The 16,066-nt window shown below is 46.6% G+C and overlaps 1 protein-coding gene across 1 annotated transcript; it reads right to left on the minus strand.

Annotated features, from left to right (window-relative positions):
- Positions 1-344: 344 nt before the first annotated feature.
- On the minus strand, positions 345-15,568 carry Zfp94l1 (zinc finger protein 94 like 1). Its single transcript, XM_087606822.1, is given in 8 exon segments — positions 345-3,629; positions 4,624-4,719; positions 6,066-6,106; positions 6,108-6,187; positions 10,159-10,314; positions 11,884-12,004; positions 13,238-13,322; positions 15,505-15,568. Coding segments are annotated over 5 exon segments (2,046 nt in total). The 5' UTR covers positions 10,294-10,314; positions 11,884-12,004; positions 13,238-13,322; positions 15,505-15,568; the 3' UTR covers positions 345-1,935.
- Positions 15,569-16,066: the final 498 nt, after the last annotated feature.

Here is a 16,066-nt window from a genome sequence, read left to right on the forward strand (position 1 = left end):
TAAGGGTAGGTGGGCATCCATGTTTGGGTAGAACTTACCGTATGTAGAAGTTTCTCTGAGAACTTTTATTATAAAAACTAGATGGAAATTTCTGTTAAATGTCTCCTGCATCTATTGATATAAGAACCAAGGGTCCATATTTACATCCACATGAAGCTCACAAATGTTAGCACTGTGCAACACAGGAAGTGCACTCGCTGGCACTGACAGGAGTGGGGGGGGAGGCAGACTCACTGCAGACAGGCTGGAAGCATTGTCTTAGTAGCAGCATCACAGACCTCTGACTGCAAGCTTTACTACCAGTGCCCAAGTTCCCAAAATAACGACTCTGAGACTAAATTATATATGGATAAACGCCTAGGCCATTCATTTTATTCCATGAGTGTCACATGCCTGCTTACCTCTTAGCTTCCTGTGTCTGTCTCCATCATGGTTCGGGGCGAATCTCCCTCTGCTGTGCCTGACTTTCCCAGAATCCCCCTCTCCCCACCAGATGTCCTGCCTTCTAATCCTGCCTCAGCTCATTGGCCATAGGCTTTTTATCTACAGAGGACGCTTCCATACAGTGCACAAGAGAGCATCCCTACAGACCTTGTGTTGGAGGGAGTCACATACTTGTCAAGAGTGCACAAATGACTTTTGCGCATGACGCACACTGAAGTCCTGTCCAAAGCACAGATTCTGCATAGAATTTTACAGATATTTCCTATAGGGTTGAGAAATGTACACAGACACCTAATTCATAAGCCCTTCAAGCCTCTGGAACACTTCTGAGGGCATTTTTACAGAAAACCAAATAAAAACCTTCTGTAGGGGTTTGCCCCGGCATTATCTGTATCTTGATGCTAATTCCACTGCCCCAAAGACAGCTGCCTACTCAGGACTCAGGTGACTTCACCAGAACCTTCTCCCCATTGAATTTGTAAATACAGGTGAGGGGCAAGTACAGGAGAGAAGGAGGCCTGTTATTGGAGGAGAAGGAAGAATGGGCAGGAGAGAAGTTTGAAGGGTGAAGAGAAGACGGGAATGGGAATGGAAAAGGGAAGAGACAGGAGGGAGGGGGAGAGAAGCCGTGGCAGGAGAATATGGCCGGTGACGTTAAGATTCCATGCTGTGCCTTCACAGGTTGTTAAAATGTTTTTAAGGGATGGATGTGTATTGGGCTTTGTATGTTTAGGTGGGCAATTATATCTTATCAATTGGCTCTAAGGTTATTGTGTTGTATGTTCTTTCATGTGTAGATTTAAGTGTAATGGAGTGTGGGGCGGCTGGTCTGGGCCGCCATGGAATAAGAATGTGTGCTTCTGGCAAGATATCTAGCAGATATCTTGGGGCACCGCGGTGTTGGACCTAGTGAGGTAAAAGACCGCCATACTTTTTTTTTTTTTATATTTTTACAACAAACCACCTTCCAAATGATTGCTCCTCCTCTGCTCCCTGTCCCTATTGGTGTGCTGAGATGGGCTCCCCTGCTTAATCTAGGCTGATCCTACAGAAAACCTTCCTCAGCCTCCTGAGGGCTGCAAGAACAACCGTGAGCTGCCGTGACTGCCTTTCTTGATACTTAACAATGGCCAAAGGTGTATGATGTGTCGGGCACTGGGAAGGCAGGCAAATTGAGCTGCAGATGATGTCTTCCTTCTTCCTTCTGAGGGGGGGTTAAATTCCACAGAGTAGACCATGCTCTGAATTGGTTCCAGGCCAGGTTCAACTTCCTGGACACCTTATTTGCATCAGTCTGATAAGGGTCGGGTTTCTGGATGAAATGATCACAGATCCATTCTTCCCAGTTCACTCTGGTGCCCCAAACCATGTAGCAGCCCAGTACAGCTCTAACACACAAGCCCAGCTATGTTAACTTTTCCATGCCCCGCAACAGCTCAGATTAGATATTTCGGCGCCCTCTTGAAATGTCAAAACCTAAGTTTGTAGAGCCTATTTCCTGTACGAACCCCCTGATGAAGAAAGGTCCTTCTGCCCCTCGTCCTCGGCATGCACTCGCTGGTGTGTCAGGAGACTTGAGCTCCAGCTGAAGCCCTTCCCACACTCCTCACACTTGTATGGTTTCTCTCCCATGTGGACTCTCTGGTGGGCTTGGAGGTATGAGCTCCAACTGAAGCCCTTCCCGCACTCCTCACATCGGAACTGTTTCTCTCCCGTGTGGACCCTATGGTGGGCCTGGAGGTAGGACCTCTGCCGGAAGTGTTTCCCACACATGTCACATCGGTATGGTTTCTCTCCTGTGTGGACCCCATGATGAGCTAGAAAGTTGGAGGCCCGACAGAAGCCCTTCCCACACTCCTCACATTGATAGGGTCTCTCTCCAGTGTGGCACCTCTGGTGGGCTTGAAGTTGAGAACCTACACTGAAGCCCTTCCCACACTCTGAGCACTGATATGGTTTCTCTCCTGTGTGGACCCTCTGATGCACTTGGAGACTTGAGAACTGGCTGAAGACTTTGTCACATTTCTCACATCTATAGGGTTTCTCTCCTGTGTGGATTCTACAATGAACGTTAAGGTCTGAACTCCTACGGAAGGACTTCCCACACGTGTTGCATTTGTAGGGTTTCTCTCCAGTGTGGCCTCTCTGATGGGCCAGAAGATTTGAGGCCTGGCTGAAGCCTTTCCCACACTCCTCACACTTATAAGGCTTCTCACCCGTGTGGACTCTAATGTGAATGTTAAAATCAGAGATACGACTGAAGCCCTTCCCACAAGCATCGCACTGGTATGGCTTCTCGCCAGTGTGGCCGCGCTGATGGGCCAGGAGGTTGGAGGCCTGGCTGAAGCCTTTCCCACACTCTTCACACTGATAGGGCTTTTCACCCGTGTGGATTCTACAGTGAATGTTAAGGTGTGAGCTGTAACTAAAGCCCTTGCCACACGCGTCACACGTATAGGGTTTCTCTCCAGTGTGGCTTTGATGATGAGCATGAAGTTGTGATAACCAGCCGAAGCCCTTCCCACACTCCTCGCACTTATACGGTTTCTCTCCGGTGTGAACTCTCTGGTGGACTTGAAGGTATGAGCTCTGACTGAAGCGTGCCCCGCACTCCTCACATGAATAGGGTTCCTCTGCGGTGTGGACGAACAGAGCTGTCTGACCAGAGGAGTTTTTCCCGGCATTCCCACACGCCTCATATTCCTGTGCGTTTTCTCCATTGGGCATGCTCTGTTGATAATGAAACAGTGGCCACTGACGGAAAATTTTAAACTGTGACACAGACTTGTTCCATCTGGGTCTATCACACACTCCCTGATGGGACTGAAGGCTTGAGAACCAATGGGAGGCGTTGTGACATTTTTCACACTTGTAGGACTTTTCTCCTGTACTGGTACGAAGATGGTGGCTGCAACCAAAATCTCTCTCATTTGCCTCTTCTTCATGGCATTCCCTGTGGTGAACCTGAAAGACTGAATTTTGACTGGAATGTTTGCTGTACTCGTCTTCACGATTGTCTCGTTTCATCGGAGAGCCATTTTCTCCGACACGTACTCTGCAGTCTCGAACCTTGGTTAACTCCCTTGTAATTCGCTGCCAGATCTGTGAGCAGAAAAGCTCCTCATGTGGCAGGTGCCTCAGTCCCACCTCCTCGAGAAACTCCATGTCCTCTAGATTCTTGTCTCCTAAAAGCATAAAGAGAATTCAGAGAGAGGCAGGCAGGGCGTGTGAATGCTCTGTTGCCTGATGCTGGAGTGATACAGTTAAGACCACAGCCGAAGATTTCACTGAACCAGAGAACAAATGGCTCCCTTCCTTTAACACTAAGTATCCTGTCATCTCACCGACACGCCCAGAAGCCAAGGTCAGTGCTGCAAGCTCCCATACTTATATTAATGAGACCAGTTTAGAGTTTTACAAATTATCACAAGTGAGCAACACTGCAATATGTGTGCTCCCCATACACATAAATAAATATAACTTTTTAAACATTAAAGTTGGAAAGTAACTAAAGAAGAAAATATTGATCTATTGAGTACATACACACACGTATACACACACACACACACACACACACACGTATGCATGCGCCTGTGTACATATCCACAAGGAACCATCCAGATGTAAAGGAATAGTATAATATGTTGTGAAATCTTTTTGTGCACCATGCGAAGCTGTTCTCTGTCCTTCCTCATCTACTGAAGGCATCTTCCAATTGGTTTATTAAAGATCTGATGGCCTATAGCTAGGCAGGAGAGGATAGGCGGGACTTCTGGGCAGAGATGGGAATTCTGGGAAAGAGTCAGGTGGGAGGCCTCACCAACCAGACACAGAATAAGTTAATTGTACCACACTATCAAGGTATCCATTACCAAGTAGCATCATTCATGCAACACAGTGTAGATACACATAAGTGGGTTAATTTAAGTTACACAAGCTAGGTGGGAATGAGTACGCTACTGCATAGGATTCCATAATTAACATGTCTCCATGTCGTCACTTGGGAAGATGGCAGGCCTAGGCAGGCCAGCGGTGATGATGTGACCAAGCGTCATGGGAGTCAGTACATGTGGAGATGGATGCTGACGGTGGGGGCGGACCAGAGCCCTGGCCCACCCCAGCCCCAAACCCATCCCCAGGTTAAGAAGCAAGGCGGGCGAGCTGCTGCACTGTCCTCACCCATAGACCCACTGCTCCAGCGAGCCACTGTCAACAGCCAAAACATGTCTTCTCTCTTGAGCCTGAGCAAACCATCTGGAGTCCCGATCCGATGCCCTGCGAAGAACATATTTTAAATTAACACGTCCAGAAAACGAGCGTCCCACTGCATCTTCTTCAGGGCATCCAGCTATTCCTCCCCTAGCTACCTCCAGTCAGAGGAAGACAAACGTCATTTGAAAAGACCCAAAATAACGTACACTTTAGTATAATTTTACAAACATCTATTTTCATTATCTCCTCTCTCCTTTCTCAAAACTGTTGTTGGCAATGTCGTAGACAGACTGCCAGGGTAATTTCTTTGATGTCTTATTACCTTTTTATTTAGGGCATGTGTACGTTCATTCATTCCACTGTGGTTAGAGACAGCAGGTGGGACTAGGTAGGCCCCGGGGATTGAACTTTGAGTCATCGGCCTTGGCACCTGCTGACCCTGTCATGGCCTCAACCCTATTTTGTTTCTTAGATACTTTGTACCATGGGCTTTTTCCACCTGTGCCTCAATTCCCGAAATAATGACTCTGAGAATTATTTCTGCAAAAAAAATGCCTAGGCCACAAGCCTTGGCTTGTTCCCCAACTAGCGTGAAACTTAATAAACCCATTCATTCTTTTCAACGAGTGCCACATGGCTGTTTATCTCTCCTCAGTTTCATGCATTTGTCTCCCCAGAGTTTGGGGCAAATTTCCTCCTGCGCCTGACTCTATCCCAGAGTTCCTATCTCCCTGCTGGAACTCCTACCTCCAATTTCCTGTCTCAAATAATAGGACATCAGATTGTTTTTATTGACAGGTAATACTTCCATAAATACAGTCCATAAGAGATTCTTTCTACAATACTTATTTTGATTTTTTTTGATGTGTATATGTCAGTGCATGTGTATGTGAGTGCAGGTGCCCACGGAGACCAGCAGAGGGTGCCAGATCCCCCGGACTATGAACCACCTGATATGGGTGCTGGGAACCAAACTCTGGTTCTCTACAGGAGCAGAAAGCATTAACTGATGAGCTCTCTCTCCAGCTGCCTCAACTTACTTCAATGCACGACTGAGCATGTACAACCACCCACCAATTGAGATTATAATTTGAGGAAGACTAAAATGTACTAGCATGCTTTAATTTCACTTCGTTTATAAAACTGAAGAGCGGGGTTGAGGATTTAGCTCAGTGGTAGAGCGCTTGCCTAGAAAGCGCAAGGCCCTGGGTTCGGTCCCCAGCTCCAAAAAAAAGAAAAGAAAAAAAAATAAAAAATAAAACTGAAGAGCATGTCCAACTCGGAATCATGATGACTAGAAAACTAGAACCTACTTCCAGAGCTCCAGTCAGATCCAGGGCCACCCTGCATGGCCACCCAGCGTGGCCACCCTGCGTGGCCTGACGTGCAGCACCTGTATCTGTTCTCACCCAGGGATGCCACATTCCTCAGGCTCTCCAGCATCACGTCACAGCTTCCTCTGGGCAGCATCCAGCAGCCCCAGTTCTTCCTCGCTGAAGACCACAGTCATGTCCTTCAACGTCACCGTCTCCTACAGCACCGAACACAGAACTTCAACCTTGGTCTTCTGGGTGAGAAGGAAGCAACTCCTGAGCTGGGAATCCGGGATCCATGTTTCTGTGCGATTCACCCACCTTTTGCTACTGCTCTGTTTGGGCTTTTGAGACAGGGTCTTGCAATCGACCCTTGGTTGGTCGGGAACTTGCTAGGTAGACCAGGCTAGGCCTGAACTTGAACTGATCTTCCCACCCCTGCCCCAATTACAGGTGTGAACTACCCACCATGCCTGGAAAACTCATCTGCCTAACTGCATAATCTTTTGTTGATTTTTTGAGAGTGGAAATGAGAGATTGAAACCAGGGCCTCGTGCGTGTCAGAAGCCATCTAGGAAGGGCTGAGGCTGGAGGATGACTTCCCTGAGATGGTCCACTGTTTTTTTCATGACTACCATGAATGAGCTATTGCAGGCAAGGCCCGAGAGACTTCATCTTAGGATTGATTCTTGCTATTGATATGCCTTGCCTGTCATTGCTTTTTAAATGGTTTATTTATTTGTTTTATATGAGTACACTGTAGCTGTCTTCAGACACACCAGAAGAGGGCATCAGATCCCATTACAGATGGTTGTGAGCCACCATGTGGTTGCTGGGAATTGAACTCAGGACCTCTGGGAGAGCAGTCAGTGCTCTTAACCACTGAGCCATCTCTTAGCCTGGGCAATTCCTGGGCATTAGCCCGCCCTATTGGGCAGATTTTCTACAGATCAATGAAGATGTAGTCTTTGGTAGCAATGTTATATAGACAAATAGAGGATTTCTTTTTTTTTTTTTTTTTTTTTTGGTTCTTTTTTTCGGAGCTGGGGACTGAACCCAATAGAGGATTTCTTAATTCCCAATAGTGACTCTACAGCATCCCGAAACCCATGCACGTCACTTTGAAATCCTCTGTAAGAAACACCGTCATTAGTTAGGGCTCTCTAATCCTCAATGTGTCACAAGCTCTTTGCAATAGGATAGAAAGCAAGCATGATACAGATTTATGACTGAGGAAAACATTCCTCTCGGCTGTAAAACCATTATCGGACAACCAGAGTCATCAAGGGGAATGAACAATTTATTGTAGGTGCAAGGACGGAATATAAAATATTAACTGAGTTTATCTATACAAAACTTCAATACTAAGAAGACACTAGGCAGATGAATTGCCTCTCCACAGCAACGTGCTAACTTAGAATTACAGATTTTAGCTTTTTGTAGACCTGTGGAGCCGGTCTACCCTAGCTTCTACCAATAAACACCAACAGAACCCCCAAGGTGCGGGGACGGAACTGCTTCCAAGTGTTGCCTGGCCATGGTGTGAAATGAGCGCTTTAGAACCATCGAGGCCAACGAGGCAGTTTTAACTTTTCATCTGGAAACTAACTGGTCACTGCGGGAGACCTGGGCGTCACTCAGGATCCCTGGATGAACCATAGTCACCCCAGATGAGGAAGCACTCAAGTCAGCCAGGAAGGGTACCTGTGTGTGTGCAGCACCTTGCACCCACCATGACAAGCCACACAGCCACACATCCCATAGGTGGGATCCTGGTCTCTGCACCTCACACTCGCTGACTGTGCGACAGTCACAGGAGACCACTGGAGGCTGCTGGACGTGCGTCCTGTGTGCGGACCTCAGCAGGGGTATGAGCTGGTAGCCTCCCATCCTTTGAACACACTAAACCCAGGGCTGCCTCACAAGGTTGGTCTGAGGAACCTGGCAAGTCACCTTGTATGACTCGACCTTTAAGATTAAATACATTACTCTGCCAATACAACACATTCGCACAGGGAATGAAACATGTAAATGGTTAGTAAACACACCCAGGGTATCACTCAACTATGAGAAAGAAAACCCTAGCCATCTTGGGTGGAAACAGCTGTCTTCTACAATTCGTTAGAACATGTTGAACAAAATAATCTCTGTGCAGAGCAGCCAAAGTTTCACAAATCAAAAGCAAGTTTTAGAGGCTAAAGAGACAACTTAGTGGTTAAGAGCACTGGCTGCTGTTCCAGAGGACCCAGGTTCAAATCCCAGCACCTATAAGCTCACAATTAATTCCACTTCCTGGGGTCCAATGCCCTCTTTTGGCCCCTGTGGGTATCAGGCACACACATGGAACACAGACTTACATACAGGCAGAACACTCATGAAAATAAAATCATTTTTTGAAACACATTTAGTATTTCTAAACAATGGGAACAACAGCAAAAGTTCCTTGAGTTTCTTTTTGAGGAAAATATTTATTAAAATAACTATTACTGGGGTTGGGGATTTAGCTCAGTGGTAGAGCACTTGCCTAGCAAGCGCAAGGCCCTGGGTTCGGTCCCCAGCTCCGAAAAAAAGAAGAAAAACAATAACTATTACTATAACATTCCTTAACACATCAAAACTGCTAAACTACTAAATATCTGTGAATAGAGAAGAGACATTTGTTGAATGTACTTTTTCCATTACAGATCATATCAATTTGTGGGAATATGATTAAAAACATAGGGTAAAGTCAGTTATGACAGTACGTGTTTGAAATTGTAGCACTTAGGGTCAGGCAGGAGGACTAAGACTTTATGACCAGACTTAACCACACAGTAAGACTGTTAAATTAAAAAAAAAATCAGGTTGGGGATTTAGCTAAGTGGTAGAGCGCTTGCCTAAGAAGCGCAAGGCCCTGGGTTCGGTCCCCAGCTCCAAAAAAAAGAACCAAAAAAAAAAAAAAAAATCAGGACTTGGGCTATAGATCAATGGTAGAGCCCCTGTCTAGAATCCCCCAGTGAGGGGCTGGGGGCGGGGCTCAGTAGTAGAGCCCCTGTCTAGAATCCCCCAGTGAGGGGCTGGGGGCGTGGCTCAGTGGTAGAGCCCCTGCCTAGAATCCCCCAGTAAGGGGCTGGGGGCGTGGCTCAGTGGTAGAGCCCCTGCCTAGAATCCCCCAGTGAGGGGCTGGGGGCGTGGCTCAGTGGTAGAGCCCCTGCCTAGCACAAGGAAGGGTCTGGATTTGATCTCCAGAAAAAAGAATTAGGGTGTGTATTTCAAATAATATTCATATTCATATTATTTGAAATATGTAATTTAAAAGTTTTATCTATATAATTATTACAAATCCAACATTATGCCATGAGAAAGGCAAAAAGGAAACTGGGTGTTTTATAAACAAAATATAGGAAATGTGAGCAGATTCAACGCTACTCATTTTCCCTCCTATGCTCGCTTATCTAATTTCAAGGAGATGACTGGATTTATGTATTTTTATTTTAGTTATGCGAGTGATCTGCTTGCATATATACTTATGAGCCGCATGCAACTTGGTGCCCACGAGTTGGAAGAGAGTGCTGGATGCCCTGCAGCCATAGACAGTTGTCACCACGTGGATGCTGGAACCCAACCAGGTCCTTTGTAAAAACAGTAACACTCTTAACTGCTGAGCCACCTGTCCTGTCCCCTAAGGTAATTTTTTGCAATAAAAAGAAATTAATCTATATCAAAATAAAAGTAATGAGCCTCTAGCGACAGGTTCTTGGTTTTTTGGTTTTTGTTTTGTTTAAATTATGTGTGTGAGTATTTTGCCTGTATATCTGGCTCTACCAGAGGCAGAGGCCAGAGAGGGCAACAGATCCTCAGGATCTGGAGTTACAGATGGCTGTGGGTAGTAGGAACTCAACTTGGATCCTCTGCGAGAGCAGCCGGTGACGTTAACGGCTGACCCGTCTCTCCAGCTGCTTCTCTCAATTCTTCCTCAGAGAAGGAAACAAGATGTCAGAAACCTTGAGAAATCAGACAACACTTTGAAACCAAGTTGAAAAAGCTCAACTTGGCCAGGTGTGGTGGTGCCTTCCTTTACCGTCAGCGCTAGGGAGACAGAGTTCCCTAGTGAGGTGCCTGTGAGTTCAGGGTTAGCTTGGTCTACATAGTTCCGGGGCAGCCAGGGCTACAAAGCCAAACCAAAAACAGACGAAAAAGCTCCACTCACCTTGCTGCTGGTCATCCTTCTGTCTTCCTGGGGAACAGCTTCGTCTTGGGAAGACATGACGGGGAGAAGACTGCCCTCGAGAGTCTGCTCAGTGGCGTGCGTCGGCTGTCCCCATGACTGCACAGCTTTAGCCATGGTGTCCACTCCTTGGTGTGGCTTGATGGCGAGAGTGTACTGAGTTATAGTCACAGCTCACTCCGTCTACTAAGGGCCCTGTAAATAACACCCCAAGCCAAGCACAGGCAGATCATTCACAACACGCTGTCTCCTAGGAGTCCCAGGGCTACAGTTCTGTTCCATGGGCAGCAGAGACGGCGCAGAAAGGACCCAGGTGAGGAGAATCCTGTCCACTGCCCACACTCGGGCTGGGACCTTGAACAAGATCAATACCCCTGTGCATCGATTCTGCCTTTATACTTTGTGAGTGCGTTTGGGTTTGGGGACACGGTTTCAGCATTTAGCCTGGGCTGGCCTATAACCTGATATGTAACCCAGGTTAGCCTTGAACTTTTGGTCTTCCCTGCCCGGGCCTCCAAGCGGCATGCCTCAATTCCCCCATCCATAAAATAAAGCTATTTAACAATGGGGGACTTAATGTCACGGGTTGTTCTAAAAATTACATTCTACAAGAAAAACGCTCGAAGAAAACTCTCACCACACCCCATTCCTCAACTGCTACAAAGCAGGTAACATTCAGTGTCCTCTGAGAGAGAGAGACAGAGAGAGAGAGAGAGGAGAGAGAGAAATGTACTTAGAGGTGTTGTGTCTGCAGTACATCTGCACAGCAGAAGAGGATATCAGATCCCATGGAACTGCAGTCAGAGGCAGTTCTGAGCCACCATGTGGGTGCTGGGAATTGAACTCTGGACGCCTGGAAGAGAAACAGAGCCCCTACCCACTGAGCCATCTCTCCAGCACCCCCTTAAGTGGTTTCCATCAAAGGAGCACTAGGCCTGTCTGCTCTGCACATAGAAGTCACTGCCGATGCCCGAATTCCATTCTCTCAGTCACTTTAACGACGCGCCTATAAATAACACTGAAAAACCAGCTTTTCTCTAGTTCTAACTCTGTCATGGACTCTTGGTTTTCGTGGAGAACACGCACATAAAACATAGTCAATACTCAAAGCGCAAAATTTAATATGAAGCGTCAAGGCCTCCATTTTGATTGCCAATGCTGACTGTATATAAGCTCGCTACATAACAGTTAGGAGTACGTAGACAAAAACTTAGGGATGGTGGCGCACACCTTTAAGCCCAGCACCTGGGAGGCAGAGACAGGTGGATCCCGGAGTTCAAGGCCAGCCTGGTCTACAGAGTAAGCTGCAGGATAGCCAGGGCTACACAGAGAAACCCTGTCCAAAAAACAAAACAAAACAAAACAAAACAAAACAAAACAAAAAAACAATAGTGTGTACACACAACTGCGGTTTCATGTTGGTAAAATACATAACGTAGACTGCATTGTTTGGGGCTGGAGATGGCTCAGCAGTTAAGAGCACTGGCCACTCTTAGGTTCTGTCCTCAGGAGCCTCATGCAGGCTCACAGATGTCTGGAATTCCAGCTCCAAGGGGATTTGATGGCCCCTTCTGATGTCTTTGGGCACTGCACATATATGATACACATACATACATGCACAAGTCATACACATAATAACAACAACAACGACTCACAGAGGGCCCGTGAGGACCATGTAAACACACAGACACAGTTCCTCACACATACCTGGGAAGAAGCTCTTGTCTGGCCAGTTGCGTGATGTTGACAGCAGCTCTTCCACTGTGTGCGTGTCCTCAGGTATAAAGAGGCCAGAGACGGAGTGCCAGTCCCAGCGTGGTGACGGGCACTAATGGAGACAGGTACGTTTAGGTATTTTAGGTATAAAGGTACAAAACACCCTTCAGGTATCTTTCAGAGTTCTCAAACAATAAAGGTAGAAGGTGTCCCCGCCATGGACAAATGAGGTGGAGGCAGGCGGGATCCCTAAGCCCAGCTCTCACACCACAGGCTTTTGAGGACAAAAGGGAGTTATGGTCCTGCACATACAGGACCAGCTCAGATCAAAGGACAGGAGATGGTGGTTTAGAAGGTGAAAGAACCCTGAGGGAGCTGGAGAGATGACTCAGCACAAGACGCTCACTGCTGGGGGCAGTTTGAATGACATGGCCCCAGAAGCCTCATGTATTGGGAGGCCTGGCTTGCTGGAGGAAATGTATCACTGGGGAAGGGCACTGAGGTTTCAAAAGCCACAAGCCATTCCCACTTAAGTCTCTGCTTCCTGTTTGTGGCTCGCTCAGCAGCTGCTCTAGCACCATCCCAGCCTGCCAGCCAGTATTTGTCCAAGATCCTAACTGTCTTAGTTGGGGTTTTATTGCTGTGAAGAGAAACCATGACCATAACCACTCTTATAAAGGTTCACATTTAATTGGGGCTGGCTTACAGTTTCAGAGGTTCAGTCCATTATCATTATGGTGGGCAGTGTGCAGGCAGACTTGATGCTGGAGGAGCCAACAGTTCTACTTTTTTAAAAAAATAAGATTTTATTTACTTATTTTATATATATGATGAGTACACTGTCACTGTCTTCAGACACACCAGAAAAGGGCATCGGATCTCTTTACAGATGGTTGTGAGCCTCCATGTGGTTGCTGGGAATTGACTCAGGACCTCTGGAAGAGCAGCCAGTGCTCTAAACCTCTGAGCCATCTTTCCAGCCCCAAGTCCTACCTCTCAATCAGAAGGCAGCCAGGGAGACTGATTCCACACTGGGCAGAGCCTGAGCACTAGGCGACCTCAAAGTCCGCCCACACAGCGATGCACTTCCTCCAATAAGGCCACACCTCCTCCAATAGTGCCAGTCCCCAGTGCTAAGCATTCAAACACATGAAGCTGTGAGGGCCAAACCTATTCAAACCACCACAACAACTTACATCAGTTTTTGAATATTGTTAACGGACTCTACAGCTTGCCAAATATAAGTCAGACAAGGAACATTTTGTCCCTGTTTTGTGGTCTAAGCCAAGCCATAGCACCATGTTCTGGCCATCTGACTCACACAGGCGACATGAGTCACACTTACTCATTGGGTAAGTCCCCTCGCAGGTCCACTGCTGGTCACTCTGAGAAGAACATAACAGGGGCCATGAAACAGACGTCCCTGCAACCTAACAGGAGACGAAAATAAAAATCAATAAATACAAAGAAACAAGAGTCAGATATTAGTGACAGGCACAATTCCAAAAGAGCAAAGAAAGCCGGTCATTTTTCTAACCACATGTTGGGTCTCACTACATTGGGTAGGTTGGATTTCAAAAAAAGTTTGATGCCTTCCTGAGCTAAACAGACAGACAGACACACACACGCACGTGCGCGCGCGCACACACACACACGCACGTGCGCGCGCACACACACACACAGATTGTTAAGCTGTCTGCTCTTGAATGATGGCCCTAACAAATGAGCAGAAAAGGTCCTCTCTTGGTCTTCATATATAGACACGATTAATTTAAAGTCCTACTGACTCAATATCCTGAACAGGGGGCTCCCTGCAGCTTGCTGACCAGCTAGTCTTACAGAATGGGCGAGCACCAGGCTCAGTGAGCCTGTCTCAGATGAGAGGGGTCCCCACACACATGCACCTTGTCTATACACACAAACACACATCACGCACATGTACCACCTCTACATACATGTGCACACACATGCACCACCTCTATACACGTAACTCACAAACATCATGCACAGACACACGCACCAGCCCTATACACACACACACACACACACGTACCACCCCTACACATGTGCACACACATGCACCAGCCCTACACATACACTCACATGCATTGCACACACATCTCACTCACACATCACACACACACTGATACCCTCACATACAAACACACACACACACACACACAAATGAGATAGAGTAACAGAGTGACTGTCACATGGGAGTTGATTTTACTCTATTTTAGACTGTTTGGACATTTCCATGGTGAAAAACAAAACTTTAAAAACCCACTATGAATACTGTGATAACAATTCCTGGGGCTTAAAACAGGTCAGGAGCCACAGAGCTGGCTTAGCAGGTAAGAACATTTGCGGCGGAGGACCAAGGTTCAGTTCCCAGCACCCACAAGGCAGCTCACAATTACCCCTAACTCCAGTTTTGGGGGATTCCATGCCCTCTTCTGAACTCTTCAATACCCAGACATACATGCAAGCAAAATACTACCACACATCAATCTAAAAGTGAAAAAACAAAGCAGGTCAGAGAGGGGCAGAGACACGGCGCATCAGCCAAGAGCGCATACTGCTCTGGGAGAAATGTGAGTTTGTTCTTAGCACACAGCTGGAACACCGTGTGTGTGTGTGTGTGTGTGTGTGTGTGTGTGTGTGTGTGTGCGCGCGCGCGCGCGCGCGCGCGCGCGTGCATGAGTAGATGTGGGTATATATGCACATACCCATAAATAAAAAATAAAGTCTTTCAAAAATTAAAAAGTTCTTAAACAATCAGAAAGAGTTGGAAAAACCAAGGTTGTGGTAGTGAACACTGAAATCTCAGTTCTTAGGTGGGGACTGCAGGAAGATCCTAGTGGGTTCTAGAGCAGCCAGGGCTACAGACTAATACCCTGTCTCAGATTGATAGATACATAGATAGATAAGATAGAAAGACAGACACACTCGGATACAATTAGCTATACCCACATAAAGAAAGGGTGGCGAACATCTACGGTCACATAATCACATGAATACGGCATGTACCAAGAAGTATACAAACAAAAATAGTAATATGTGGACTCAAGAATACCAAAATATCACATACAAACACACATATATAAACAGTACTCTAATTATATATACACACATATATTGTGTATTATATATTACGTTACATAATATGTAATATATTACATATATTGTAATGTATATAATACATTCTATGTATATATGCACGCATGCATTTTACTTGTACTCTATAATTGATTCTAAAACCAAATATATATTATAGGTCCTCCTAATAGTCCCTTTTGCACGAGGGGAAACTAAGGCACAGAAAGATTCTTACTCAGAGGCAGAGTGTGAGAAAGATGAGGTAAGGTGGGCTTAGCATCAGGGATCCGAAGAGTTCACGCAAACGCTAGCAAGTCCAGATGTTCCTCTGATGGAGCCCTGAGAATTGCTCAACTTTCCCCCAAATCATAAGGCAGTAGCTGCCTTTGACCCGCAACATCAGCAACACTAGCTCAGTTGGTTGACCCGGAAGGGGTCCTCGCCCATCCGGGAACCAAGTCAGGGAAGTCAAAAGAGGTCGTGAGGTCCTCAAGTCCACCCTGACCCACTCACCTCCCTAACGAAACGCAGTCGCAGGACTCCGACCTCTACCGGAGAAATGCCCGGAAACGTCCTCCAGAACTACAACTCCCAGGATTCCTAGAGGCAGAAGCCCCTCAAAGTAGTCAAAAGAGTGCACAGGCGCCCCATGCCTGAGTAGCGTTTCCTAGATTCTTTGTATTCATTGGCTTTGTTTTCTAGCCTCCGAAATCCCACTAAACATGCGGATTATGCTTCAGTTTTTCCCGTGGAGTTTTCCCATGGAAGCGTCTGGAATTCTCTGTAAGACTCTTTCTCCACCAGCGTACAATTTTCCTTTGAATTAACAGGTGGAAGTTGGGCGTGTTAGGAACTTAAGTACTCCAGAGGCTGAGGAAAGAGTCCTTAGTTATTATTCTGTTTCTGTTAAGAGACACCGTGACCGGGGCTGGGGATTTAGCTCAGTGGTAGAGCGCTTACCTAGGAAGCGCAAGGCCCTGGGTTCGGTCCCCAGCTCCGAAAAAAAGAACCAAAAAAAAAAAAAAAAAAAAAAAAAGAGAGAGAGACACCGTGACCAAAAAGAAAAGAAAGCCCT

This window comes from Rattus norvegicus, chromosome 1, assembly GCF_021556685.1.
Source record: "Rattus norvegicus strain SHRSP/BbbUtx chromosome 1, alternate assembly SHRSP_T2T, whole genome shotgun sequence".
NCBI classification, from domain to species: Eukaryota; Metazoa; Chordata; class Mammalia; order Rodentia; family Muridae; genus Rattus; species Rattus norvegicus.